This window comes from Myiozetetes cayanensis, unplaced genomic scaffold, assembly GCF_022539395.1.
Source record: "Myiozetetes cayanensis isolate MyiCay16 unplaced genomic scaffold, myiCay2020 scf7, whole genome shotgun sequence".
Taxonomy (NCBI): Eukaryota; Metazoa; Chordata; class Aves; order Passeriformes; family Tyrannidae; genus Myiozetetes; species Myiozetetes cayanensis.
Genome location: NW_026087964.1, coordinates 12,196,281 through 12,223,110, shown reverse-complemented (window position 1 = coordinate 12,223,110; position 26,830 = coordinate 12,196,281). Strand labels below are relative to the sequence as shown.

Below are 26,830 nucleotides of genomic sequence, written 5' to 3'. Positions count from 1 at the left end.
ATGTGTGTGTGTGTGTGTGTGTGTCTCCCCAAGGCTGTGTGGGTTATAAGCACACATTGTCTCTTCTGCTTCTTTTATACTTGTGTTTGAGCTGATTCCTTCTCTGCTTTGAAACACTTTATCATTTTCTGGCTACTGTTAATTATTATGGTTAATAATCACCACATCATCAGTGTGGTGATTATTGAGAAGGCATTGCCTCAGATAGTTTTGGGTGAACTTTTCAGGCATAGTGTCCATACTTGAATTCCTCTCTTACCAGCTGTTACCTGGGCATTTTTGCTGTTACTGTTATACAACCTCTTCATTCCCACGAAAAATGTGGAGCATTGTACCATGCAAGGTCCCTTCCACCTCTAATACTCACCAAGAATTTGGCTAAAATCTGAATTTACTATTTGCTTGTGTCCTGGTAGGCGCTCTATAGCTTTTCACCTGGTTGTTTAGATCAGTGATTTACATCTTTTCAAGGTTGTGTGAACACTGAGAGTTTCTATTTTTAAATGCCAATAACCAGAGATGCTGAACTTAATTGTAGTGTTCTGTCACTTCTGAAGTGTTACAAGGAGGTGGTGGTGTCAGACCTCATCAGTGACTGTTGAAACTTAAGCTCAACCTCTTTGTGCTGACAGCCTGAATGTCATAATTATGATTTCATATGTTTTTAATATTTTCATATGTTATTAATTTTGCAAGACTACTCTGTGCAAAGTCTTTTTTAGAAGCCATATGAGTTGGCTAGACATAGGTCAGTCGGCCTTCAGGCTGTTTACCTACAGACATTAAAACACAGAAAACCTGTGTGTGCCTGATGGCTTTTTGGTTGTGAAAGACTTTGTTCTGATCTCCAAATGTTCAGTGTGCTTGTACTGTTTGTGCACTGAGTGACTTGGGATCATTTGTCCGTGAACATTTTGATCTTACAGAAAATTTTTCTTTGTAATAAAAAAAAGGTTTCTAATATTGCTGAGAGAAAAAATAGCTTTTAAGAAGCCAAAAGTGGAGCTTAGTAAATTTAGGAGAACTGGCAATAAATTAAGTTTATTGCATTCAGTGGAGCGGCTTTGAGTAATGTTTTGGGTTATCTGATGGAAAGGATTGCCTAGGAAAAGTAACTTGTTTTGTTTATTGGAAGGCAACATGGCAATTAAGGGAGAGCACAGGACTTGCTTCTCATACAGCTCCATCCCTACAGTTATTTAATCATCAGCAGAAACCTGTGTTAGAGGCCTTGTAAATGCAACATGTAGCAAAAGACAAGTAACAGAAGTACAGCAGCTTCTCACCCTTTGGAGATCATGCCTGAAGTGTCTTCTGCTTCTGTGTGTTTCTGAATAGATCTTTCATTGCTGAGATTCATCAGTGCTGAGCTAACAAGAGGTTACTTTCTTGAACACAATGAAGCAAAATACACGGAGCGGAGAGAGAGAGTGTACACGTGCATGCGGATACCAAAAGAACTGGAGAAGGTGAAGTATGTTTAATATTTAACTTAGAGATGAAATCTGTTGCATTAAAATATTTAAGGAAATATGTGTTTTTGAAACACCTTTGCTACTAAAAAAAAAATGTAAATATCTATAATGATTATTTTTCAGTGTTATAACTTAAATGTTTTTGTTTTGGGGAGGGATTCTGCCTATATTTTCTTATTGCTGTTGGCAACTCAGCTTATTAGCAGGGAGAGACAAGTCCACCTAATGACAAATTGATTCAAATATAAAGATGTCACTGATCCTCAAAGGAATAGTAAATTAAAAGTAATTTTTTTGTAGCAAAATGTAATTTTGCATTAAAACATTTAAAAGTTTTTTTTCAAGTCTCTAATGCTTTGAGGATGGGAAGATTTCAGTCTTATAAAAATGTGGTGATGGATGAGTTTGTCTAAGGTTTTTTGACATAATTTTCATAGTCTTCTATTTTACTTCTTGCTACTGTCTACCACATCTTCCCTCTGTGGCCCTTCCTGAGGGATTCCAGCCACCTCCTTTATGTCAGCTTAGATATCATTCTGGCTGTCCAGTGGTGTAAGGTAGAGGAGAGTTTTAGTTTGGCATAACCATGTTGATTTGGAAGGCAGCAGCAGCAGTATGCTCAAGGATGATGAGTAAGGCAACACTGGTAATAAGGTTTGGCTAGACTGCAGTGTAATGATAACATTAAAATTAAGAGTGCTAAAATTCCCAGAATCTCAATGTATGAAGTTACAAATAGAACTAAATCAATTTAACTTACACTGAAGGAAGAGGCTTGTTTCACTCTTCCTCCCACTTCAGTCTCCTGCTTTATGCATGCTGCCTGCTTTGCATGAGCTGTGGTGCTTGTTGGATTGTTCCAAGAGTTAAATTAGCTCATAACTCAGCAGTGAATGCTTCACTTTTATTGTTCTATTATTCTGTACTTGGATAGTGAGCTGATTTGCTCAGCCAATATTCTTGAGAGTCCAGAACCTACAGAAGGGGACCTCTATAGCTTCGGGTAGAGGTAGAAAGATGAAAGGGCAGTGGAGGAGGGAGGGGGAGTAGGATTCCCTTTGTCAGTAGCACTCTGGTTCCTCCTTCAGTATCATTAAATTCATCCCTGGACCATGGTAAGGCCTGGTTTTAGAAATTCCCAGTCAGTTAATGCAGAAAACCACAGAATGAGATTGGGATGGACCTCTGAGATGATGTAATGCCTTCCTTAAACCTGTGTCACCTACAACAAACAGGTTGCTGGGGATCAGAGGCAGATGGGCTTTGAACCTCTCTAGGGATGGTGTCTTCACGTCCTCACTATTTACCCATTCCAGTTTATGGTAGAGACTCAACTGAGCAATACAGCAGTTCTACATCATCTCCACTGTAATTACATAGACTTACATGCCATCTCCAAGGCACAGAAATTATTCTGAAGGGCCTCGGACTTCCAATAAAACTTCCAGTGTGTAGGAACAAGTAACGACCAGCAGTCTTTTTATACACAAGACGATGCTGTACTGAAATTGATTTACCATGCAAACCCCACCAAACTTCAGTCTGTACTTTGAATATGAAATATTATGATACTGAAGAATAAACAGATTTAAAAAGTGATAGTTGTCTTCTTAAGGGGAGATTATGACAGAAATTTGTTAGTTCTTTGTTTTGGCTTAGTCCATGTTAGTACTCATACTAGCTATGTCAAATTGAATCTTACTCATTAAAAAAAGATACAATGATGAGCATCTAGAAAGAAAGCTAACTACTGCGCAGATCATCACCTGTTGCAGCAACCACTTGCCTATGTAATACAAAAATCTGCTTACTGGAAATAAGGCATGTAAGGCACTAGGAAAGGAACAGAAGAATTTTCTTAATGGCTTTTTTTCTACCTAGTAGTATAATTACAGAATAAGAATGAAAATTATAATCCGATAGAATAAACTGGAGTAAATTTATCAAAGCCTAATATTGGGAGATATTATTTAACATGCACTTATTACATTCCCATAGTTTTAGAGTGGGGTGTGATGTTAAAAGGGCAGTATTTTTGTTGTTCTGACTACCCTTTTTTATTTTGGGAAACTAGATAATTTACAATATAAGTACTATTTCCACTCAAGCTTTTTGTGCAATTTCAGTGGAAACTTTTCTTTGTAGTAGGGTATTTATACTAAATGACAAGGTGGTCTCTCTTCCCACCATCTTAAGGGAAGACTTGCTAGTTGATCTCAAAATTAAACTGTGCTCTTTTTCTAAGTTATAGTTATGATGATGGAAAAGCTCTGTAAGCTTTCCTGTTAGTTCCTTAGTATGTGGAATGTAGCAGCAAAAATAATGTTTACAGAAAGGATTGGAAGGTTCAGTACTGATTATATTTAAATGTGTGCATGTAAATGTGCAAGTGCATTGTAGAAAAAAATTAAGAAAAAGAGGACGTTAAACAACAATTGCAAATATTAACATAAGCTTACAGAATGTGAGAAACCATTATTACACTCAGGCAGAGAAGTCTGTCTAAATCAAAAAGAAAATGCAGTGCTGTTTTCAAGATTATAAAAATGTCCTCAAAGAACAGAGAGGCAAAATGACAGGCTATTTTTCTACTTTGCTTGGGTTAAGGAGTTAAAAAAAAAAACCGCAAGTGTTCAGCTCTGGTCATCCCCAGTGCTTGAAAATTCAGCACCTGATTTAAAAGTTAGCAAAGAAATAGGTTGCTTAATAGCATACTAATCCACTGCATAAATTTACCCATCATTCATGTAACGCTGCTCTTGATAACTTTAAATGATAACTCTGCTGAAATTTTAGAATATGGTATGAGAGGCTAATGAGTGAATGTCAGGGAAGAGACATCTTAGTATCATGATGGTATTGAAATATTCTGTCACTGCAGAATTGGTTGAAATAATATTATAAGGGAGAGTAACAACTCAGGGATGACAGCAGTGCTGTTGTGCCCAAGCCAGTCATCTTGCATGGCTTATGGATAGATACACTGGAGTGCAGTCCGTAGGATTGCTGTCAAAGTTACAAGGATGCACAAGGAGTAAGAGTGAGAGAAGGGGACACATCAGTGATATGTAGCTCCTTAGATACTGATGTGGCAGTTGCACAAAGAAGGTATTTTGAAAGGCAAAGAGATTGTGGGAGATAAAAGTAATTTACTTGTACTTTGGTTTACATACACCCCACTACCCCAGTGTCTTCCTTTCTCAGCAGTACATACAACTTCCATATGTAAATGCGTATCTGTCATGGACATTAGGCCTGCTTAGATGTTGCTAGTCTTAATTGTGTAGTAAGATAAGCTTGCTTTTTTACATGATTATTCTTGCAAGAAAAAGTATTAGCTCCTGGTTTGACAGAAGTATAAAGGCATGTGCCTAGAATCCCATTCAGGTAGACTCATAGAATCATCCAAAGATCAGATAAAGAAGGAATGCTGTGTGGGGAGAGTCTGGTATAAGAGCTTTCAATTTGTAGAGTTTAGGTCTAGTTTAATTATCACAGAGTTGCTTGGCTTGGGGCTATAGTGAAATGGTTTTAACTGTTTCTGTAAATTTAAGGATAAAACATTAAACAGAGGGCAATGGGAAATTTACCTCTTCATAGTTTCTCTTCTTACATGAAGAAGGTGAATGTTCCCTGAAAGAGATATACTAAACTGTAATTAGCTATGCAATAGAAAATTTACAAGGTAATAAAAAAATGGGAGAGTAATACTGAAAATATAGAAAACTGACTGTGCACATTTACACACAGCTTTTTTCCTCTGAGGTTAAAACATGAACTTTTGTAACTTTAGAGGAAAGTCACCATTGGAAAATGAACTACAGTTCAAGTAGTAGTAGTAGTTCAAGTGCAATTCATCTATTAAATAAAGACTGAGTTCAGTGAACTGTGAAAGTCTGCAAAAGCCTTTGCTGCTTGGACCTTGTGGTGCAGAATTTTTGCTGAATAGTCTTCAAAGTGCATAGCATGTTAATTTTTGTTACAGTTCAGCTGATCGAGCAAGTGAGAGTATTGTGCTTATTTGGTAAATTAGCCTTATGCAAATGTATTTTTCATTAAATAATTCTTTATGAACTTTTATAACCCTTTATAAACTACTAACATAATTCTGTTTTATTTTTGTAATTTAGTTGATGTTTTTTGGAATCTTTTTGTGCCTGGATGCTTTTCTGTATGTATTCACCCTGCTTCCTTTGAGAGTCTTTCTGGCAATGTTCCGGTTCATCACTTTGCCGTGCTATGGCTTACGGTAAGTTGATTCAAGGGAAAGGTGTTGATACCCTTAAATAATGTTTTTCCATTTATTTGTGTGCTTCATTTTTATGGCCTTTCTGTGCCTTTTGAACTACTGATGACTTCTTCCACTGTAAAATAGAAGTTTTAGTCTAAACTAGCCAAAGCAAAGGTGTGTGCGTGGGACCTTTAAACTTTGCCACCAGTCACTAACTCTCATCGTTGCTTCCTTCAGACACAGCAGTTTGATAACAGCACCACTTAGGCATATTCAGGTTAGTAAAGGACAGAGATGTAACCTTACCTTAGTTTTGTTCTTTTATCTAACATCTATTTGAACATGGTTTCAAAATTTCTAAGGCTGATTGACTTGGCTCATGTCTTTGGTAGACTTTTTGATAATGAAACAAAAGTGGGTTTTTTGTTTGTTTGTTAACAATAAAAATTTTCCTTATTTTGTGGTAAACTTTGCCAAAAGGATCCCTGAATGAAATGTGTTCTTTTCTTTCCTTTGAAGAATCTTGGAGAGTAAATCTTAGAGAGGAAAACTCATCAGAATATTAAGAAATTTTAGATCTTAACTCCTTGCTTTCCTGTTCAGATCAATACTAAGAAGAAATTGCTAATATATAGGGTTTTTAGTTTGTCTTTCTGGCATAGACATAAAAAATAGGATAGAATTAATTTCCTTCATAACATTTGCTACTTTACCGTAAAGCTGATTTTGTAAGCCTTAAGTGTAGCTTAAAAGAAAAGGAGCATTTGTATTAGTGTTGTAATTTTTTTCCTGAATGAAGAAAGACTTCAGGTTTTTTATTCCAGATTTCCCAAAACTTGATTTATGGTTACTGAGTGTTGTTGTTTTTTTAACCAAGTTGCTTGAATTAGTGTTATTAATATTGTCTTTTATGTGTGAAGGGCTTTTAGATGCATGGTTTACAAATGTGTGTTCTGATTAGAGCAAATGATAGTCTGGTGGCACAAGAAATAATATTTTAAAGTATAGTCTAAAGTTGAAATGTTCGTACTTTAGTGATGCTTAACGTAGGCACTAGGTGGCACTCTAATGTTTTATTGTGCTGTTCTTTTTGAGCTGAGTCTCAGACTTTGATTAGGTCAAAAGATTTTTCTTAGTTGTGTTAAAAATGACAGCTATTTGGTTTTAGCCTGATGACAAGTCAAATTATGTGCCTATTTTTAAATATCTATGTGAATGGTATTGCTAAAATATTAAAATTCAGGTAAATGTAATGGATTTTATTGTGTCATTTTGATCTTACTACTTTTTTTTTTGTTCAAGAATGTTTTTCCTTGTTTATAAACTCAGTTTTTCTTTTGACAAAGAAGTTTTCTGCCCTTCTGAAATTATGCATATAAATTTGAAAGACCAGTTGCTGGTTTTGGTTGTTGTTCAATATCCTGAAGCAAATGACATTGAAAGCACCGCAGGCACTCACGTATGTGATGTGTGTATATGTACGTACACGCACCTGCAGTGTTCAAACAGTCTGCTTGCTTGGCAGGATTTTTAGTGTGCGAGGCAGGGTAGAATCCAGTTTAATCTATTTAACTCGACTGTGTAAACTTTAAAGTGTTACCAGGTAAGGTGCAGTGAAAATAAGATGATCTTGAGTGAAGAAGGCTTTGTTTTTGTAACAACTGCTGAAGCGATTTCTATTGTTACAGTTTCCTCCAGTGTGTTTGAAATTTAGATCCCTAGAATCTCTTTATTTGTTCAATACTTGAGGCTTTGTCTAATCCATTCATGTTCTAATGTTGGTTGCTTTTTACTGAAAGATTTAGAATTCATGTCTAAGGTATGTAATGGAACTTTTTCAGATGTAATTATTCTTATTTCCAAATATTCAGAGCCTGTACTTTGATTTTTGGGGTTTTTTGTTTACTTTTCTGGTTATGCTATGTGATTTATTATGGCAAAAAATATTTGTGATTTTCTCCTAGCTCAGGAATACATATTTATGTGTTTGTAACAAACTAGAGTTGAATAGGTAAAGCACATTCATAATTGCAAAAAGTACTTACAAAGCAGGTGGCTGTTTAGCTTGCTCTTTCTCACAAAATATCAAATAAATGTTGACTAGTTGTTATTTGAACCTGCCACATCATATTCCATTCTGTGTAGTAAATAAAAGTGCTCCTCCCTTCATCTTGACTTTTTTCTCAACATCTCAGTGAAGTAACTAAACAGTGACTGTTCCGTCTCCCTTCCAGTTTACTCTTCAGTTCATTTATTTCTTCATAAATCTATCTACTCTTTTCAGTGTAGAAAAAGATCGTTACCCATTATTTCTATAAAACAATAAACTCACATTCTATGTAAATGGGCTAATTCCTGTCTATGTTATATTGTGCACAGTGCTTAAATGTATGGGGCATGCTTAATAGCCTCTTCCACGTGTTTTAATAGTGCATTTTATAGAGTTCTGAAAGGAAACAGAGTAATGTATCTTAAAGAAAATGGTTTCCTTTTTCTACCTGGACAGTGTAAGCACTTCAGTTTGATTTTTAAGTTGTCATTCCTCATCACTTGATCTTTTCTTTTGAGCAAATGTAGTTTGGTGGTTTTGTGGGAGCTATATTGGTGCTAAATAAGCTGTTTTTTAACAAGACTCTTAAAACTTCTTCAGTCAGAAGAATCCAAGATTCTATCATTAAGTGAACTAAACTGCTGGTAAAATCACTGTGATCAAACTGGCAGAGACTGAATCATCACATTGTGGTAGTTTTGGCAGGTGCAACTTCATTGCTTTTATGCTTTGTAAGTAGCAGGGTGCTCTTAAAAAATTAACAAACACTTCACAAAATTAAATTACATATCCTGAAATTAAAAAAAACACCACACAGTTCTACTGTATTTTCTTTTGAGTTGTGAATTTCTTAAATTACTCTCTTTAATCTTGTAAACTACTCTCATTTTATTAAAATATTCTTTGACAACATAAAACCACATACTTTGCTTTAACAACTAATCTAAGGTAGAAAGAGAAGTGGACCTGGTGGAATTCTCTTCGTAATTACAGTCCTTGGTGACAGGTTCCTAAAAATAGCTCTGTTTGTGGCTGAAAGGTACAGTTTCCTTTTAAATTCAGACTCTTTTTTTTATTAATACCTCAGACCCAGAGATTCTGGGTAGAATAATATCATTGCTTGTTTTGAAAATTTTATAGAGCTAACTAATTTTTGTTGAAAGTATGTTGCACATCAATAAAAGGTCATATGGGAATGTGAAAAAACTCTTCTGTATTATTTGTAAAACACCACAATATGAAAGCTAAAATTGTGTATTAGTGAAACGCTGATGGGACTCCCAATTTAATTATGCCTAAAGGCATTTTACATCATCTCCACAAAGTAAGTAAAGACTTGTTAGGAAAAGTGATACTTTTTTTTCCTCTAAATTCTAATTTCCTCAAGAAAATACAGTAGAAGATTATGGATTTTTTTATAGGTGAAGATTGAATGACAAGACCTTTGCAGTTCTTCCATGTGGAAGTAGATACAGTTTATAAATGCATGTTCTTTATTTTACTTTTACTCTACTCTCTGAAATAAGTGAATTTAGGTCCTGTCAGCAGTAACATTATTAACTTTGTCTGTATTCTATTTAACTCTTTAAATTCCTATTGCCCTCCTGTGAATTCACAGGTTTACGTTTTTCCATAGGAAATAAATAGAACAGCATTATTTCAAGAAAGAAAGTGCAGAAAGCAAGCATCTCAAAAAAACCCCACAAACACGCTGGCATTCTTATTAGGATATTATTTCTTTGTTCATATTGTCAGATTATTAAATAGATTTGAACCTCTGTTGCACACTTATTCCCAAGCCTAATTTTTTTTTTTTTTCTTTTGTGAAGGGCTACTACTCCTATTGTCACCTTAAGTTCATTGAGAAAGTACTGCACCTGCCCACCAAAATGTGTAGCTTTCTACCAACCAAAAGGAGGAGGGTGCATTCATTATTTTCTGTAGTGTACTCTCAGGTCAAGTACTCCTTTCTCCTTTCCATAACAGTGCATAGTGTAGCAACATTACAACCTTCTCTTTCTTTCTTTCTTGTAAATCAGACCGAAGGGAAGAGCACTTTCACTTCCTTTATAGGATGGAATGTGGTGTCACAGGGATTCCTCCTTGGTGAGTAAATCCTGATTTTCTTTTTCCTTCTACGCTGTCAGCCAAATTCACACATATACATGTAATCAGTAAAAAGACTGGTTACAAATAGCTAAATTAACCAGCATACTTCAAAGGAGAAAGCAACACTGAATTTTAATAACCAACACATGAAATTGATTCAGTGCTGTTTGCAGTAGATACATTTTCATATGTAACTTGCATCATTGTGGAAGTTGTGATGTTAGATTTCAAACACTTTTACTTAGAGTGCCCCGGGGACCATTTTGGCCCATTTTAAAATAGGTGTCCTGGAAAAAACTATAGCCCCTGCTGTACTTTAGCTTGTAGTGCCTTAAGCTTTTTGATGTTTGTCCTAAGTACTGCTTCAGCCAGGTTCATAGCTATATTTTTGTGTGTGCTTCAAGCAGGTATTTTTTTGTAATGCTTAACCTAAATTTTGGGGAGTCCTGAAAGTTCATTGCCAAGTATCTTAGTATTAGACTTGAAGATGATTCTGTGTAGAATAAAATACAGCACTTTAGCATATGTTCATTTACTGACTTCAGTTATAGTTGATTCTGTTATTAAAAAAATAAAAGCTTAATGAAAGCTTATTCTAGTTGTCACTTATTTGAAATCTCGTTTGTTTTTGTTTTTTTTTAATTTATTTTGAGACAGCTCTCATCGGGGCCTAACAGCAAGGTTGGTTTTGTTTCATTCTTAGCATGGTCTCGTGCTGTGTTGTGTGCATGTAGAGGCTTTTTATTGTTTAAGAAATGCAACACCATCTAATCTTGGCAAACTCTCTTCTCAGTACCCTGGAATTCTTCACTTGGGACATATTTTTATTATCACAATTTTACAACAGTGAAGTCCTGGGTACTATAAGGTGTCTCTCTTTCTAAAGCCTCAAACTGGATATTAGATTTGATCAAAATTTCTTCCTGAAGCCAGATGAACATAATTGTAGGAGAATATTTCCAGTGGATCACTTTGGACATTTTAAAAAGTTTTAGTGTGTAGTTATGTGGGCAAGTATACCCCTCAGACAAACTTGCTTGGATTTTATTTTCCCTGACATCTTTAGTTATGCTAACAGGAAAATATCCTGTTATATGTTAATCTAATCATTTTTGTTAGTGTTTCATGTGAGATTAGAAATTTATGACACCACAGTTGATTAATGAAGAATACATTAGAAGAATTGAGAGATTGATAAACACTACATGAAAACAAAATCCCACAAATAATATAATTAGAAAAGGTTTTCTGTAAAATACATGCTCAAACTTGTATCCTCAATGCTAAAAGACTTCTTCAGTACATCATTGGCTGAACAATAAACCTGTGTAAAATGAAAAGGTTTTTTAAGTGTGAAGTAAAACAACATTTATAGAAACATTACTCTTATAATAAGTTTATAAATGTGTATGTTTATTTTTTATTAATATGAAAATAGCCATCTAAAGCGTTATTACAGTGTTACGGTATTCCTATGTTAAATTACTGTATCTGTGATATCAGTATTTGGAAATTTTGTCTGTTAACTTCAAAGGAGAGTAATCTGAATTATTTGGATGAGACCAAGCAGACTAAACTAAAAGAACCATTTAAAATGAAACTAACTGTTCAGTTAAAATTAAAGAAAGTGGTCAGTCACCTGTTATTTAAACCAAACCAAACCAAAAACCAGCACAACAACCTAAACCCAAACAACCAAGGTGACTGAAACCAGGTTAATCAGACTAGCAAGAATTGAGGTTACAGGAAGCCTGAAAGACAAAAGAAGTTGTATGACATTGTATGACAGACTGGCAGAGTTAAGTTTACAGTAATATATTCAGAGTGCATATGTGTTGGATGCTAAAGTAACTAGTTAATTAGGACATCAAGTGTACTGTCTGCAGATTACACAATATAGTGAAAACATTGTTCAGTTTGCAGTGGCAGTTGCTGAAAATCACACGAGAATCAACTGTAGTGGGGGGTTTTTTTATACAGCAGGAACAAATTTGTCCAGGGTGCATTTCATGTTCCAAATGGTTTAACAAATTTAAATTCAATAAGCAAGGCTTATTAAAATAGTTAACACATAGTCTTGATTTTTTTCAGAAATCGCTCACTTAAACAAACTTGTGCATTAGCTACTTGTGATTTTTAACATATTAAATATTGGTAAACTGTGATTTATTCCTAATAATGCTCTGCTAAACAACTTCAATTGTACAGCTGTTGGAGCAAAAAAGGGCTTGGTGGGGTAGATAACAATACACTGAAAGCCTTGGGCTATTTTGCTTCTTTAATAAAGTAAAGGAAAAGTACAGTGAAATCCATTGTGCTGTTCGGTAGCAAACGTTATGGATCCAGTGGTATGACCATCTGGGTAGTCACAGACCATGTGGGTGATTGAACCTAATGGTTTTCAACCAGTAGATGGAGACAGAACTCTTATTACGATATAATATGAGGATCGTGGCATTTTGAGTATGATATTAAATAGACAGACCTTGAAAATTACAGACAGGTAACTAGTTTCTTAAACTTTCACTTTATCTAGGGAGTTTGCTTACAATGAACACTTGTTTTCTACACCAGATTTTTCTTCTCTGGGTAGCTGTTTTATGTAGGTCTTGCTATGAGTTTGACTTTATTTGTAAAAAAGTAGATTTTCTTTCAAGTATCCCAAACCATGAAAAAAAAAAATTGTTTTTTTTGTTTGGTTGGTTTTGGTGGTGGTGTTGTTGTTCCTAAAATTTACATAAGAATTTTGTGGGTAGCCAGGATATTTGGTAGCATTCTAATGTGCTAGTATTTTAATTTAATTTTATAGAATAGCAAAGTAATTCTTCCTAACTTCTTATAAGGAAAGTTGCTTGCTTTTGACTTTCTAACGTGGGCGGACTTGCACAAATCCAGTGGTTTTCAAAACAGAGGAAAGACTTGGATTCACGCTTTCTAAATGTGTCTGAAGGTGAACAAACTATACACTGGAAAGTTTGAAGTATGAGTATTAAACCTTGATTTTTAGTGTATTGTAAAAAGTAAATTTTTTTGTAACTGATGCCAGTCAATGCATTGTATAAATTTTGCCATAATTGAACTTTTAACTGCTTTAAACACTGTGTGATAAACATTGAGCTTGGCACGCTTCTCCTTTTGTTAAATGACTGGGCTGAAACAGAAACATGCTGTGGTGGAATAGGGGGGTATAGTAGTATGGCTTGCACGTCACTTTCTTATGTTAAAATGAATAATAAGCTCGTGTATGCCCTTAAGCATGCGTTTCTGTGTTTGTATGATTTTGAGATGTAAGGCTTTGTTTTGTAGGAGATTTCCTGTCAATTAGTAGATGTAATGATAAATGTACCCAAAGGCTGAGGAGTTTGAACCTCTTGTTAAGTATGTGCTGTAGAACATTGAAGTCTCTGTGTGGGTTTTTTCTGTTTTGCTAGTTAACATTACAGTGCAAGAGAGTTTATCTGTAGAGGAATGCTTGGATTTTCACTCTGAATTCATGCAGATTGAAGGATCATCTCATGTTTAAACAGCTTAGTATATTCAGTGGTAGTAATAGTGTAGCAATATAAGATTTTATGTAGTGGATAACAAAAAGAATGGATAAGCCTTACTCTTTAGTATTAAGGTGCTTTGCTGTTTGAGGAAGTTGTAAAATTTGATTCCTTGATAGTCTAGGCTGTACAGTTAATGTGCAAACCTGAGACTTAGCGTAATGAAACCACTTGTAAAATTCTGGGAAGAGCATCTTAGAGAGCATGACTTATAACAAAAAATCTGGGAAGTAATAATGGAATAATCATAGAATCATAGGTTTGGGTTGGAAGGGACCTTAGAGATCACCTAGTTCCAAGCCCCCTGCCATGGACAGGGACACCTTCCACTAAACCAAGTTGATCAAATAATGACAGAAAATAATTGGGTGAAAAAACTTAAATCATATATCTTAATGAGGTGTGTTTGAAGGACAGTCCAGATGCACTGAATCTATTTATTTAGTGGTTTGAGATGTGAAAATTGTAAAGTAAATTATATTCAACTATGTAATCACCCAAATGGTGAATCCATTCATGTAATTATTTCTCAAATCTGGTAGGATACTAGAGGAACTGCATCTTGGAGAAAGGCTCTCATGATACTGTCTTTAAAGACTGGAGTTCACTAAAGCCAGGCAAGCATTTAACTCAGTTTTGCAGCATCACTGTATGCCTGGGATAGCTTTGAAGGAAAAGACCAACTGATGTATTTAGACAGATTCTGCCACTTGCTGTTTTGTTACCAGAACGTTTAAATATAAAATAAGATAGTTGTACTGCTCTTCATTTATTGTTCTTTGTCACTCCTGAGAAAAAACACCCATACCTAATTTTCATGTGAAATCTTTCTCTATTTCATCACACTTCATGCACAGCTGTAAAAGCACCAAGTGTTTTGAAATGAGCTAAGGTGTCCCAGCTTCTTCTATCTCCACTCAATGGTTTCTAAAATTGTACACTATCGTACTCTGAGTTATTACAGTAACTCAATAATGTCTAATTCTTACAATTTGGGTTCCTACTTTCAGGTGAGATATTACAGTTATCAGCACTATGCTATATTTTTCTTGTTTGTTTCTTGACCTTTCCATAGTTGTCGTGGCTTGGCCACTAGCAGCTTTTATCTTTGTTTCTTTGAGATTCTGTAGTACTCATGGTGTGGATGACTGCAGCAGTATGAATTCGTGTGTTATATTAATCATGAGGTCTGATTAGTTGTGCAGATGTTCTGAACGTACTTTTCAGTGTTGGCATTGAGTAGTTACTGGAGACAAAGCTAGAATCATTGAAAAAAAATGAATGCAGAAAATGTACTGTGTGTGGGCCAGGATGTTATGACAGGCATAAAATCATATCAACCTGTGTGTGTTTATATGTATTACACAGCTTAATGCAAAGAATAGGAATGATTTGTAACAAATACAGATTGAACCAATGTGAGCCTGATCATATACTAAAACTGCAACATTCAGTTCTCACTGAACACCGACTACATCATTTCTTAACTGCAGGCTTTGCAGTCAGTTCTGTGTATTTGCCAGAAGGTGACTAATTATTAGACTTAATCCATTTGTTTGATTTTCTTGTCTTTGTAGGAAATAATTATCCCTATTCCATGTTATATTCAGAACCACACCTCAAAATCCTTTTGAAAATGTTATTAACCAGAGCAGAAAAGGATTCTGCTGCGATAAAAATGCTTCTGTGGACTTATGCAGTAGACATGGTTAATCTCTCTCAGTCAGAAATGTGTTAGTGGTACACCATAGACTACTTGTCTAGTCAATATGAAGAGGTCTTTCTTAGTGTACAATGAAAGAACACTGGCATATGTTTTAAATGCTAGGATCTTCTTACTCTTCTCACTTTCTAGAAAGCAGTTTTCTGTAGACAGCCTTTGCAGTAATCCCTTGTGCTGTGTAGGGGGTAGAGATGCTGACAACTCTTCTTATCATCAAACTGAGGAAGTTGCAACAGTGAGGATATTTTTGGGACTAAGGTGTTGTAGTGTAATCCCAGCCGGCAACTAAGTAACACACAGCCACTCATCACTCCCTCCATCCCCAGCCCATGGGGAGGAGAATTGGAAAGAAAAGGTAAACCTCGTGAGTTAAGAATAATTTAATAATTGAAGCAAAATATGGTAATAATACTACTAATTATTATGCTGCTAATAATAAGTGTAATGATAAGAAGAGGGAGAGAGAGTGACAGAACCCAAAAGAAACAAGTGATACACAACACAGTTGCCCACCAGCTTCTGCCTGGTACCAGCCAGAGCCTGAAGAGCAGTCAGTCCCCTTATAGTAACTCCCTCAATTTATATACTGGGTGTGATGCTCTGTGGTGTGGAATATCCCTTTGCCAGTTTGGGACATCCTGTCCTGGCTGTACTCCGTCCCAGCTTTCTCTATAGCTCCTCACAAGCAGAGCATGAGACACTGAAAAGTGCTGGACTCAGGATAAACACTTCTTAGCAACAACCAAAACATCAGTGTGTTATCAACATTATTCTCATACTAAATCCAAAAACACAGCACAGTACCAGCTACTAAGAAGAAAAGGCACTCTGTCCCAGCCCAGACCAGGACTACTGTATTTTGAAGAAGTCACAACATTAATGTTGGATCATGTGGATGAGAAGCACAAGAACTTCTGTACAACTCTGAATAGAACACTACTGAGAGAGTAAATCCAAGTCACTTTGAGAAGTAGGACAAGGAGACTGCAAGTTGTGCCAGGGGAGGTGTAGATCAGATATTAGGAAAAATTTCACCAAAAGGAGTTGTCAAGCATTGGAACAGGCTGCTCAGGAAAGTGGTGGAATCACAGTCCCTGGAGGTGTTTAAAAGATGCTGTAATTTAGTGGTGGACTTGGCAGTGATAGTTTAATAGTTGGACTTGATTATCTGAAATGTCTTTTCCAACCTAAATGATTCTAAAATGCTCTAAAAATCTTATTTGACTGTAATCTGTTCTACAAGTTTAATTCCTCTAAGGCACCAACAATTGAGAGTAGTTGATCTGACTCTTTAGGGCAGCCTTTAAATTGAATCACAGTGATACTCTGTATGTTCTGTATACACTACATTCTCAAAACCTTTCAGTCTTTCCAGTGTAGATGATACTGTGTACAAGTTTGTATGCAGCTTCATACAGTGTTATTTGCCAGAGTTGAGACCACCTTTACAAGAGCAGTTGTGCTCTTGAATGTATGTAGTCTGTTTTCAGAGTTTGTATTCCCGTGATGGTTGCTGTCTGCATTTACATTGGCTTCTCCTGAGTTGGTGTTCCTTGAGTGAACGTAGTCATACAGATGAAAATCAATGCAATCAGAAGAGTGATAGAGTTAAGAGTACAGAACATCTCTGACTTGTGACTGTAGTGGTGGTTGAGCATCTTTGATGTTACTTGTAAGTCAGAAAACCTTTTACATGATATTTTCAGTCTGCATTGATTTGTGGACATCAAAGGATTTTCCTGTGAGAATCTTTCTGGACTGCTTCAGAAGCTTCATAAACAGATTCTACTTATTGGTGCATTTCAGTAAGACACCATCCTATCATTAAAATTGGTACCTTGCCAAACTTTTAAACATAGACTTTTGAAGTGAGTGTCTCTTTTGCTAGTCAAGTGTACTCTACCAGGTACTACTCACTACGTCTCTAGTGATAAAGTAGTTGTTGGCTGGGAAGTATGAAGATGCTAATTTTCTGAGTAACAGATTCTGATTCTCTTTTTCATGTGCGAAGACCTGGCGTTACTGTGGTGGAGTAATAGTCCCTTTACCACTTTATCCCAATCTGTGTTGCAGAGTTTGAGTGTTGTCTGTAGACTTGTACTGAAATGACTGAATACACTTTCAAAATGGAAGTAGGTTGGAGAAAAAGGAATATACTCTGTTATTCAGCATATGAATGGTAATCATAATCATAGGCTTGCTTAAATTTTATACATATTTCAATATATGCTATTATATTTTTATGAGTATAATTATTTAAGTCAGATGTAGTTAAATAAGGCAGTAGATTTTCAAAATGTGATTTTGCAGGTTGGAGAGGGTGCATTTTGGGGGAGGTGTGTCATGCAAAGACATAGTCTTAGGTTCTTTAAGCAGTGGGCAAGACACTTTCAGTTTTCTGTAAGTTTTTTCAGTAGTGTTTTCAGTGAAAAGTTTAGAGGGTGGGGAAAGGAAGAAGGTTCACTGAGGCTTTTTGTCAAGGACTTTGAAATAAGTGGTGTGGATATTGTTGATGGATGACTTTTGAAAGCAAAAAAATGTCTCTTATGGAGAGAAAGCCACTCTAAGCAGTTCTTGTATGCTGGACCAAGTTGAATTCTATTATTCAGAATATAATTTTAATACAGTTTATGCAGTAAAAAGTAAAAGGAGCAGTTGCTCTCTGTTCAAAGTATAATACTGTAAGTCTGAGAGTTCTGGATACTTTCTTACTCATACTCCTAGCAAAAGCACAATCTATTTGCCTGTATAATAATATAATAGTGATATAATGCAAAAATCTTGTCTTCAGGGTGTTTTTCTTTGAATGGAAGACAACAAAGAAACACTAAGTATAATGCTCCAGCTCTGATAATGTATTTAAATAAAAAGAGTGAGGTAGAAGGGATTTGTGACTTGTCCCCAGGGTCTGTAGAATGTCTTGACTCCCAGAAGTCATAAGTAACTGTTTTTATAAATAGTGTAAATTCTTACAAATTAATTTTTTTCTAAACATGTTATCAGTTTATGGGAACATTGTCTAATTTCTGGATAACCTACTGATTTAAGAATACAGAAATTGAAAATTCATAACATGCGTTCTGCTAATTGGTTCCAACTTTTATGAAACATTAACTTCTGTAAAAGCCTTTCAGGGTATATAAAAAATATATATAATAAAAATTCTTTTCTCCATTTTTTTATATTTGTCAACTTTTTGATTTCATTTGAAGGCTTTTTAACTGCTTTGAATCCTATTCATACTAAACTAAGTCAATAGACAAGTAAATACTGCCTTGCAATTTCATTATGCATATGGCTACTGTTGTGGCAATTGAGGTAAAACTATTTTCTTCCTGTAATTCTAATTTATAGGAAGAAATTTTGTAATGATTCCTTTAGTCTCCTGGGACTCATGGGACTGTAGATAGAAAACGTCTGCATTAGTTCATGACCAACCTCAAGCTCTGATGTCAAATTGTTTGCATTTACTGCTGCAGAGCTTAGAGCTTGAAGATACAGAGTTATGTTTACAACCTGTTCCTCAGCATCTGGTTCATTGGGCTGAAATCGAAGATGACAACTTCATTTCTTTTTGGTCACAGCAGATACAATTTCTGTAACTGAGGAAGTCAAAATCAAAAGTTTGATTGGCTAGAAGAGGGAAGGTTAATTAGAAACCAAAGGGCATGCATGCAGAAGGTTCTTAATAAGTGGATACTCTTAATAAATACACTGTTTTAACCAAAGGGTTGTGTCGGATAAGAGGATGTGATCCTGTTTGTGATCCTATTCATATAAATGTGCATCATGGTCATGGTGTTGGAGTGAGGGGCCAGGGAAGGGGCAGTAATAAACCACATTAAAATATGTCCTTGATTAACAGCATCTGTAAATTCCTGTTGACTTGGTAACACTTGTATTTTGTGGATACATGACATTTAGTGGAACTTTTTGCCCTTTGTATTTCAGTGATAGACGTTTGCTACAACCTGCTCAGGTATGTGACATTCTCAAAGGAGTTATATTGGTCATCTGCTACTTCATGATGCACTATGTTGACTACTCTATGATGTATCATCTGATAAGAGGACAGTCTGTCATAAAGCTCTACATCATCTATAACATGCTTGAGGTAAGAATGTTGGCATCAGAATATGAAGCATGCTTTTTTCAGACTAACTAAAATGTTGTATTACAGTGTTGGTCCTTAGAATGTGGCATATCTGATATTCTCACAAATGTGCATATGACCACGATAATAAGCCTAGATAATAAACAGACGGGATTGTGAAAAATAAGGTTTTAGAATCTGTTTCCTGTTGCCTAGTTTTTTTGGAGATTGTTACTCAATTCACAGAATGAGACTTGAGAAATGGAAATGAAAGATGTGTCTTATGAAATGCAAGATAGTGAATGAGGTTTTGAACTCACTGAGCAAAGTAGAAACTGTTGATTTGAAATAGTGATAAGATCCTGAGAGAGAGCAGAGAAGGAAGATAGTAGAAAACATGGAATTTGTTTTTTAATTCATTATGATGGAAATAGAGCTTTCACTGTATGCAAGGACACATGTTACTGCTTAACATGTCTCAGTCCTGGCTAGCAGACTAAAGCCTGAGTACATAAGCAATAAGTTGAATACATGTAGTGACACAAGAAAAGGAAATTCTGTGTCAGGAGACAAGATAAAGAGAAATTCTGGTGAAAAAATAGTTTCTGTTTTATTATTAACATAAAGCATGATATTTTTGATTGTACATCTGTGATCAATGATCGCAAAATAAATAATGTTCTCATAGCTACAATCTTATCTCCATCCTGCAAATATAGAACCTAGTAGAGACACAGCCTCTTAAAAGGACTCACTCAAGGCTTTGTACACAAAAGTTACTCTGCTAGGATTCTGGGATCTCTGAATGACATTAATCCTTGTTTGAACATCTGTTGTACCTTTGTTTGAAGACTGTAAAAACAGGGTTACACTCTGCTAAATCTGAATATGTTGTCTAAAGACATTTGTTCTTTCTCCATAAAATAATATTGCATAAGTAACACACTTTGTTATCCTAAGTGAAATAAATATTATACAAACCACCTCAGTTTTTTGTTCATAGGTTTTTCATTTCCTTTGATTTTAGATTTGCTGAAAAATATGTACAAATATTAAATAAGTGCTGAGTTACTATATGGATTTTATTTGTGTGGGGAAATACTTATCCATATATAGTTCCATAATTGATGAAAGATTATCACTTACTAAATAAATCCATGTGCTCAAAATAGTAATTTCTCTTTATTTCAAGACTACTTCAAGTCACTTAGTGCTATACTTTCTCAGCTTACCACATAATTTGAAGCAATCCTACAGTGCTTGCTGTGAATTGGAAGCCATGTGCCATTCCACTTTGAATAAAGAGTTGAATTACTTTGCTATGTTTGGCAGAATCAAAAGCATGTATCTCAACTAAGAAAAGTGCTGCCCGAGTGTTTCTTTCAGGAAAGAGGAAAGTCTGTTACCACTCATGGTTATTAGAAAAATTATATTAGGCTTTTAAGTTGGAAACGGTATTTAACTTCCAGAGTATCTCATGAAACCAAACATGCCAAGCAGAGGGCATGTTTTTAAGGGGCTTTTTTACTATGGCAGCTTGCAGCAGTATTGGCAGAAAATGTTCATGGGATCCCACTGAAAGACTTGGTTAATAGTTAGCTTTCAACAGTTTGAATATTGGCTTGCTTAGACTAGTTTGGTGATTTTTATTGAAAGTCTTTGCTATTGATGCAAACAATGCTTTTTAAGGAACTCCTAATGCACTCTTTTTAATCAATATGCTTTACATTTTTTCACAAGTTTTCAGAATAGGTAGATCTTTTTAATTTAGTGAAATCACTGAGCAACAGAGATGTTTACAATGTCCTAATGTTTTCGGCTGTTGGCAAGTCCAGGGAGCATTGTCCTGGACAGATATGAGGAATGCAAAATCTTCAAATTATGTGCTGAATGCTCCCAATAGACAGCCTGAGGGGAGCATTCAGCATGTTTGGCTTAAAAGACACTTTTCTTTTTTAGATTCAGACCCACCGGCTCCTGCTCCTTGTGAAGCCCCAGTGTGCGTTATGATGGTGACAGCATTCACCATGGAATTCTGCTGGAGCCTGGAGCCGGCATGTAGGGTTTAGGTAAGTCATATTTGGAAAAGCAAGTAACAATATTGTGTGGTGGGTTTTAATATTTTCTATCCTTTCAGCTAAGAAACAAGAACTGTTTAAATAGCAAGCAAACGAAAGCTACCATTTATCTATTAAAACCCTCACAATATTGTGAACAAAAACCAAACTCTAAGCATTCTGTAGTTGGTGTTACTACGCCAGTTGTAATTATTCAATGGGTTATCACAATGAGCAGGAACCAAATCATGCAGATCACCGTAATTTACAAAATCTAAAAGCCGAAAACAATGCCACTGTAAATATCTCTTGAACTGATCAGATTTATGATAATTCATCAGCTCACAGTTTTGTTCATTCTATTTCATAGGTGATACTTAGTAATATATTTTAAAGTTTACTTGAAACATCCTGTAAAATTTTATTCTAGTTCAGCTTTCGTATTTTAGAAAACTTCATTTAATAAATGTTTCTTGAACAAGTATGACTTTGCTCACTTTGGTATCTCTACCTTGAGGACTCTTAATTTTAAAAGTTAGGAAATGATCCCGAGTCTAGGTTTATTTGTGTTGTGCCAAGAACTTTCTTTTTAGTAGGTATGGTTCAAGATTTGAAGGTACATTGCACACCTAGTCCTCTGTTCTACATGTTGTTTTAAAGTGTCCAAAATTGTTGTCTTACAGAAAGACACTAAGAGAAAATTTTGCCTTGAATAAGTAGAGGCAGTTTTTCATATTTTACTGTTTCCATTTGGTTGAATTAGTAAGCAATGAGAGATAGCTCTTTTTTTCTAGCTGGACATGTGCCTTGTGATACCAAATTTAAATTCTGAAGTGCTGTTTTTGTTGCCCTATGCAGCTTAGTTTTAAAATTACTGAACTGTAATGTATAGGCAGAAAAAACCTCTTTCCTTGTAATGATTTTCAGTTTTACATCCTTGATGATGATGAAGTGTTGAGAACTGGTGGAACTCCATTTGACCTTTCTTGCTGTGGTATTACATTACAAGTTCAAATGCTGTGCGTGTCTTCTATCTTTAGAGTTACTGCTAGGAGGTTTTTTCCTACTTGTGCATATATTCTTTGGATTACACTTTAGGTGGTTGTTGATTTGGTTTGTTTTTTTTCAAACTGATTTTCCCTTTTTGGCAGAATTTCAAGTCCCTCTTGATCACTTGTTGTTGTGTTATACTCCTTTAAATTTTGAATTCTGCTTAATGCAGATATTTGCATAAAGTAGATATTTCGGTATATGGGGAACAGTGGAGCCAAGTCTAATTTCGATTCTTTTTGTACCTGTAAGCTAATATTCTCAGTCATGCATCTGAAATTAACTTTTCATTGACTTTTTTTCCCCTATTAAACCCAGAGGGATGGGGAAGAACATTTAAGATAGTTTGACACAACGTACGTATTGCTTTATCAAAGGCTGAGGTTTAAACTGCACTTGAGTGTCTTTCAAGGGAGCATCTAAGATAACAACATAGGATTATTTATCATAAATATTGTTGAGAAGAGATAGTAAATTTGAGAGGGAGAGTAAACTCCTGAGTATACAAAGGAACAGCATCACTGTGAAATCCAGAGTGGAAATGAAATTAATAAGAGATGAAAAGTGATAAATAATATGAAACTTTTTTTAAATTGAGCTGTACCTACAGTGGCCTGTTCAAGTGTTGGAGAGAAAAGTAGATAGTAAAAGGCAGTAAAAAGTTGTTCTTGTTTAGGTGGCTGATCGTCTGATTTCTTCATTTGGACAAGATATTTTGGATGCTCTTTATTGGACAGCTACAGAACCTAAGGAAAGAAAAAGAGCTCACATAGGTGTGATTCCTCACTTCCTCATGGCAGTGCTGTATGTCTGTATCCTTTCTCTGTGATAAATTACAAAATTTTATAAAATAAATTATGGACTAATTGCTCTGCATTATTTTATTTTAATACATTTGAAAAACTGATAGTATTCCTAAATCAGTGTTCCTTTACTTGCAATGTAAAATTGCCAGTACTTCCAGCTTTGAAAATTATCCCTTCACAATGGTATACCACTGCAGTATTAGAGAGCTTTTTAAATACCTATAGTAAAGTGAAAAACAATAATTGAGTAGTTCATGGAAAATTTGACTTCTAAATTATATTTTAATATTTTGGGTCATGGATTCTTGAAGACAGTGGGGTTTCGTTTTTTTGTGGAGTGTTAAATGCATCTAGCTTGAACATATTTTCTGAAAATGAAGGGATAAACTTGTGCATATTCAGCATGCAAATGTGCTTAGTGTGAAATAACCTAGCAGTGAATTGGTGAAAACTAGATCTCAAGAGATGCATAGTCCAGTAGTTATAGTGATGAATTTAGAATTTTTGTACTTTTCTCTGTTTGCTCTGAAATCTTTAGCCTAATTTTGAATCTTTACCTTGGATTTTTTTTCTTCAGCTTGTATCACTGTTTCTCCTGACAAATGTCATTGGGTTCTTTTAGAACAAGAAAAATTAGCATAATTGTACATGCTACAAAAGCACTGTGGGTATGTTACATACATATAAGTATTGTCTTGCTGTAAGTCTGATTATCAGGGATATAGAAATTTTTTTGTTAAACTTTGGAAGCAAAATAGGAAATTTGAATTTTGGTGCTCTTCAGTACTGTTGTGCAGAAAAATTATTTCAAATATGCTTCCTTAACCCTGCTATCCAGTCCTGCATGCTATTCTTATAATGGTTCAAGCAACAACCCTTAATGTGGCCTTCAACTCCCACAATAAATCACTGCTTACCATCATGATGTCCAATAATGTAAGTATGTAGCTTTATTATATAGCTACCCTAATTCATTTCAACATCCTTTGTGTTTGTGTATCATATGTCTATTCACATATTATTTGATAATATCATTTGTTTATATCAGTTTTTCATCAATAAAAACTGACTAACTGTTTTTAAAAATTGCAGTTTGTTGAAATAAAAGGAAGTGTCTTCAAGAAGTTTGAGAAGAACAATCTTTTCCAAATGTCAAATAGCGGTATGTATATCTGTGCTGATCAGGAGAAGATGTGAAGTGAGAGGCTCATTTTATAATTTATTCATGTATTTAATGTATTCAGTGTATTTAATATTATTCTTACTACATTTACTTTATCTTGGTTAATTTGTGTGTTCTGACTTGTATTCCTCATCACTGATATTACTGTTCGGTTCAGTAGGATGAAACTGAGATTCCACTTCAAAGAACACTGGTTTTCCTTCTATGGCTAGTTTTTATTTGAGGTGCTAAAACAACCTATTGACTGAAATACACATGTGTGTGCCAAAATACCCATGCCTCCAAGTGTCTCAAGTCTTCTGTTTTCAAAAAGTTGACTCTGTACCGTTCTATGTTGGCAGTGATCTCAGAATGCGTCTTGTTGAGTTCTGGCTGTTGAGGTGATTTTTTGCATGCAAATGTTAAACGTTAGTTGTTTTGTAATTCTTTGGACGAAAGACTATTTACAAAAAAAATCTTAAATGTCCCATAATGAAAAAATTATCACTAAATTTTAGTCTACCTTGTAGAAGTTCTTAGAAACACAAGAAAATAATCTTTACAGCTGGGTTGACAAGCTGTTTGTTCTGTGGTAATGGTATTATTTTTGGTTCCAAGGTTTAATTACCTCTATTTTTTGAAATTGAAGTTATTCAACTTCACAGTGAGAACACCTAAAAGTGGTGTTTACTAAAATATTGACAAAATGTAGATGAGTATTTTTAAATTTCCTTACTAATGAAGAAATAGTTGCAAGTATGCACCTACCTCTGCTACGTAAAGGCAAGGCCTCTTTCTTCAGTTAAATGTTAAAATAAACAATGGACTGATATTAGAAATGGCTAGTAATTTCCTCCATAAAATGAAAAGTATATCAATATTTTATTGCTGGATATCATTATTGAAGACCCATAATAGCAATATCAGGTCTCCTTTTATCAGTTGGTGGAAAAAGTGATGCCATTCATTATACTACGTGGGGATGGAAGCAGTGATTACATACCTAGAAGAGTGCACAAAACAAGCTAATTTATTCCTTTCAAATAGATAAGTTTTACTGGAATACTTTTCAATATGGTTTTAAATAGCAGTGTTTTTCTTCTCACAGATAAATAACAGAAACAGGTTTTTAGTAGAGGCTTTCACCTCTTTTGAACTTGAACTGCATTACATCTTCAATAAGGATGGAACAGTACTGTTCATGTATTCTGATCACTTTGGTGTCCCTTAAATGTGTTTTTTATGCAGCTGAAATAGTGATGTATCTTGTGTTGGCCTGCTATGCCAATGCCTTATCCTACCCTGGAACTCAAGCTAGGCTGATCCTGTCGGCTGAGCTTCCAGTTAGCCTTTGGAGTGCCTCGTGTGTCCTACACACCCTGTTCTTAAACTGCATGCCTGGACTGAACTTAACTGAAACAAACATTAAGTATAAACCCCCCAACATGTATTTCCTACCTTTCTCAGTTTCTTCCAGCCATTTTCTCAGGTCTGCAGTCTGCTCTAGGGCAACAACGGCAGCGGCAGCTGATTCAGCTTAGAAAGAATGGATCCCCTTTTGCCTCACCTTTTCTTGGGCTCTGCTCAAAATATTGCTGTTGTCAAACGCATGTTTTCAGTTCAATGAAAAGATACTGATTAGTATACAGTAGCTAAATACAGTAATTCTTGAGGGGAATAATGTGAATCTTGTAGAGATCTGAGGAATTTGTCACAAATAGGTGAAACTCCCTTCTTATTTAACACGTTAATCAAGAGAAGAATATGATCTAGCAGAAAAGATAAGCAGTAACCTCAAGAGTAGATACTCTGTTCAAGAGAAGTTGTTCCAAATGGAATTTTAAAGCAAGTAATCTTGTGAATAGAAGCATGAGAACAGAAATGAACTGTTGAAGTTGTACTTTCTAAGAAATATCTTGCATCACATGTTGAAATACCTTGCAGAGCCCTGCCTGGCTCAAGCTGCTATGTAGTAAGACATCAGGAGTTGAAGTGCCGCCATGCTACCAGTTTAGATCTGGAAATTGTGAAATCGTTTTTACTTGGCATTGTGCTCAGCACCAGTTTGTGGATGGCAAGCTGATGTGTGCTATTTTCCCTAGTATTTCCATATCTGGACTTAGTGTCAGTGGAATCAGTGATCCTCCTTACCTTTTTATGGCCACGTAAAATTCTGCTGTAACAGCTAATTATCTAAAACTTCAAGACTAAAAGAACTGTGAATCATCTACATAAAAACTAATTGAACAGGCCATGAGATATGCATTGGTTACATTTTTATCTAATAAAACTGAACCTGTTATCTTTTAGGTGCAGGTGGTCAACAAAGACCTTGGGGCTTATGTAGCTGCCTGAGACTGCAGCTACAGCACCTGTGACTTCAGTCGCGTTAGTCCCCCAGCTTTGATTGTCAGCTGCAGCAAAACTACTTCTGCATTGTCACCCTGACTTTCACTAGGAAATTCATGTACATCCAAGCAGTCTAAACACCATGCCTGTTGGAAAAGAGTTCTATACAAAAGACAA

General features: G+C 35.3%; 1 protein-coding gene across 3 annotated transcripts in view; it reads left to right on the top strand.

The window, feature by feature from the left end:
* TAPT1 (transmembrane anterior posterior transformation 1) overlaps positions 1–26,830 on the top strand; it is a 50,159-nt gene that overhangs the window by 3,425 nt on the left and 19,904 nt on the right. The window contains exons 2-8 of one of the 3 annotated variants that reach the window (XM_050338199.1): positions 1,339–1,469; positions 5,606–5,724; positions 10,523–10,546; positions 19,088–19,250; positions 23,013–23,148; positions 23,981–24,078; positions 24,235–24,304. In XM_050338199.1, coding sequence (XP_050194156.1) covers positions 1,339–1,469; positions 5,606–5,724; positions 10,523–10,546; positions 19,088–19,250; positions 23,013–23,148; positions 23,981–24,078; positions 24,235–24,304 — 741 coding nt within the window. Of the gene's footprint in view, positions 1–1,338; positions 1,470–5,605; positions 5,725–9,795; positions 9,863–10,522; positions 10,547–19,087; positions 19,251–23,012; positions 23,149–23,980; positions 24,079–24,234; positions 24,305–26,830 lie in introns of those variants that run through there. The other 2 variants (XM_050338202.1, XM_050338201.1) reach the window with 2 other exon arrangements.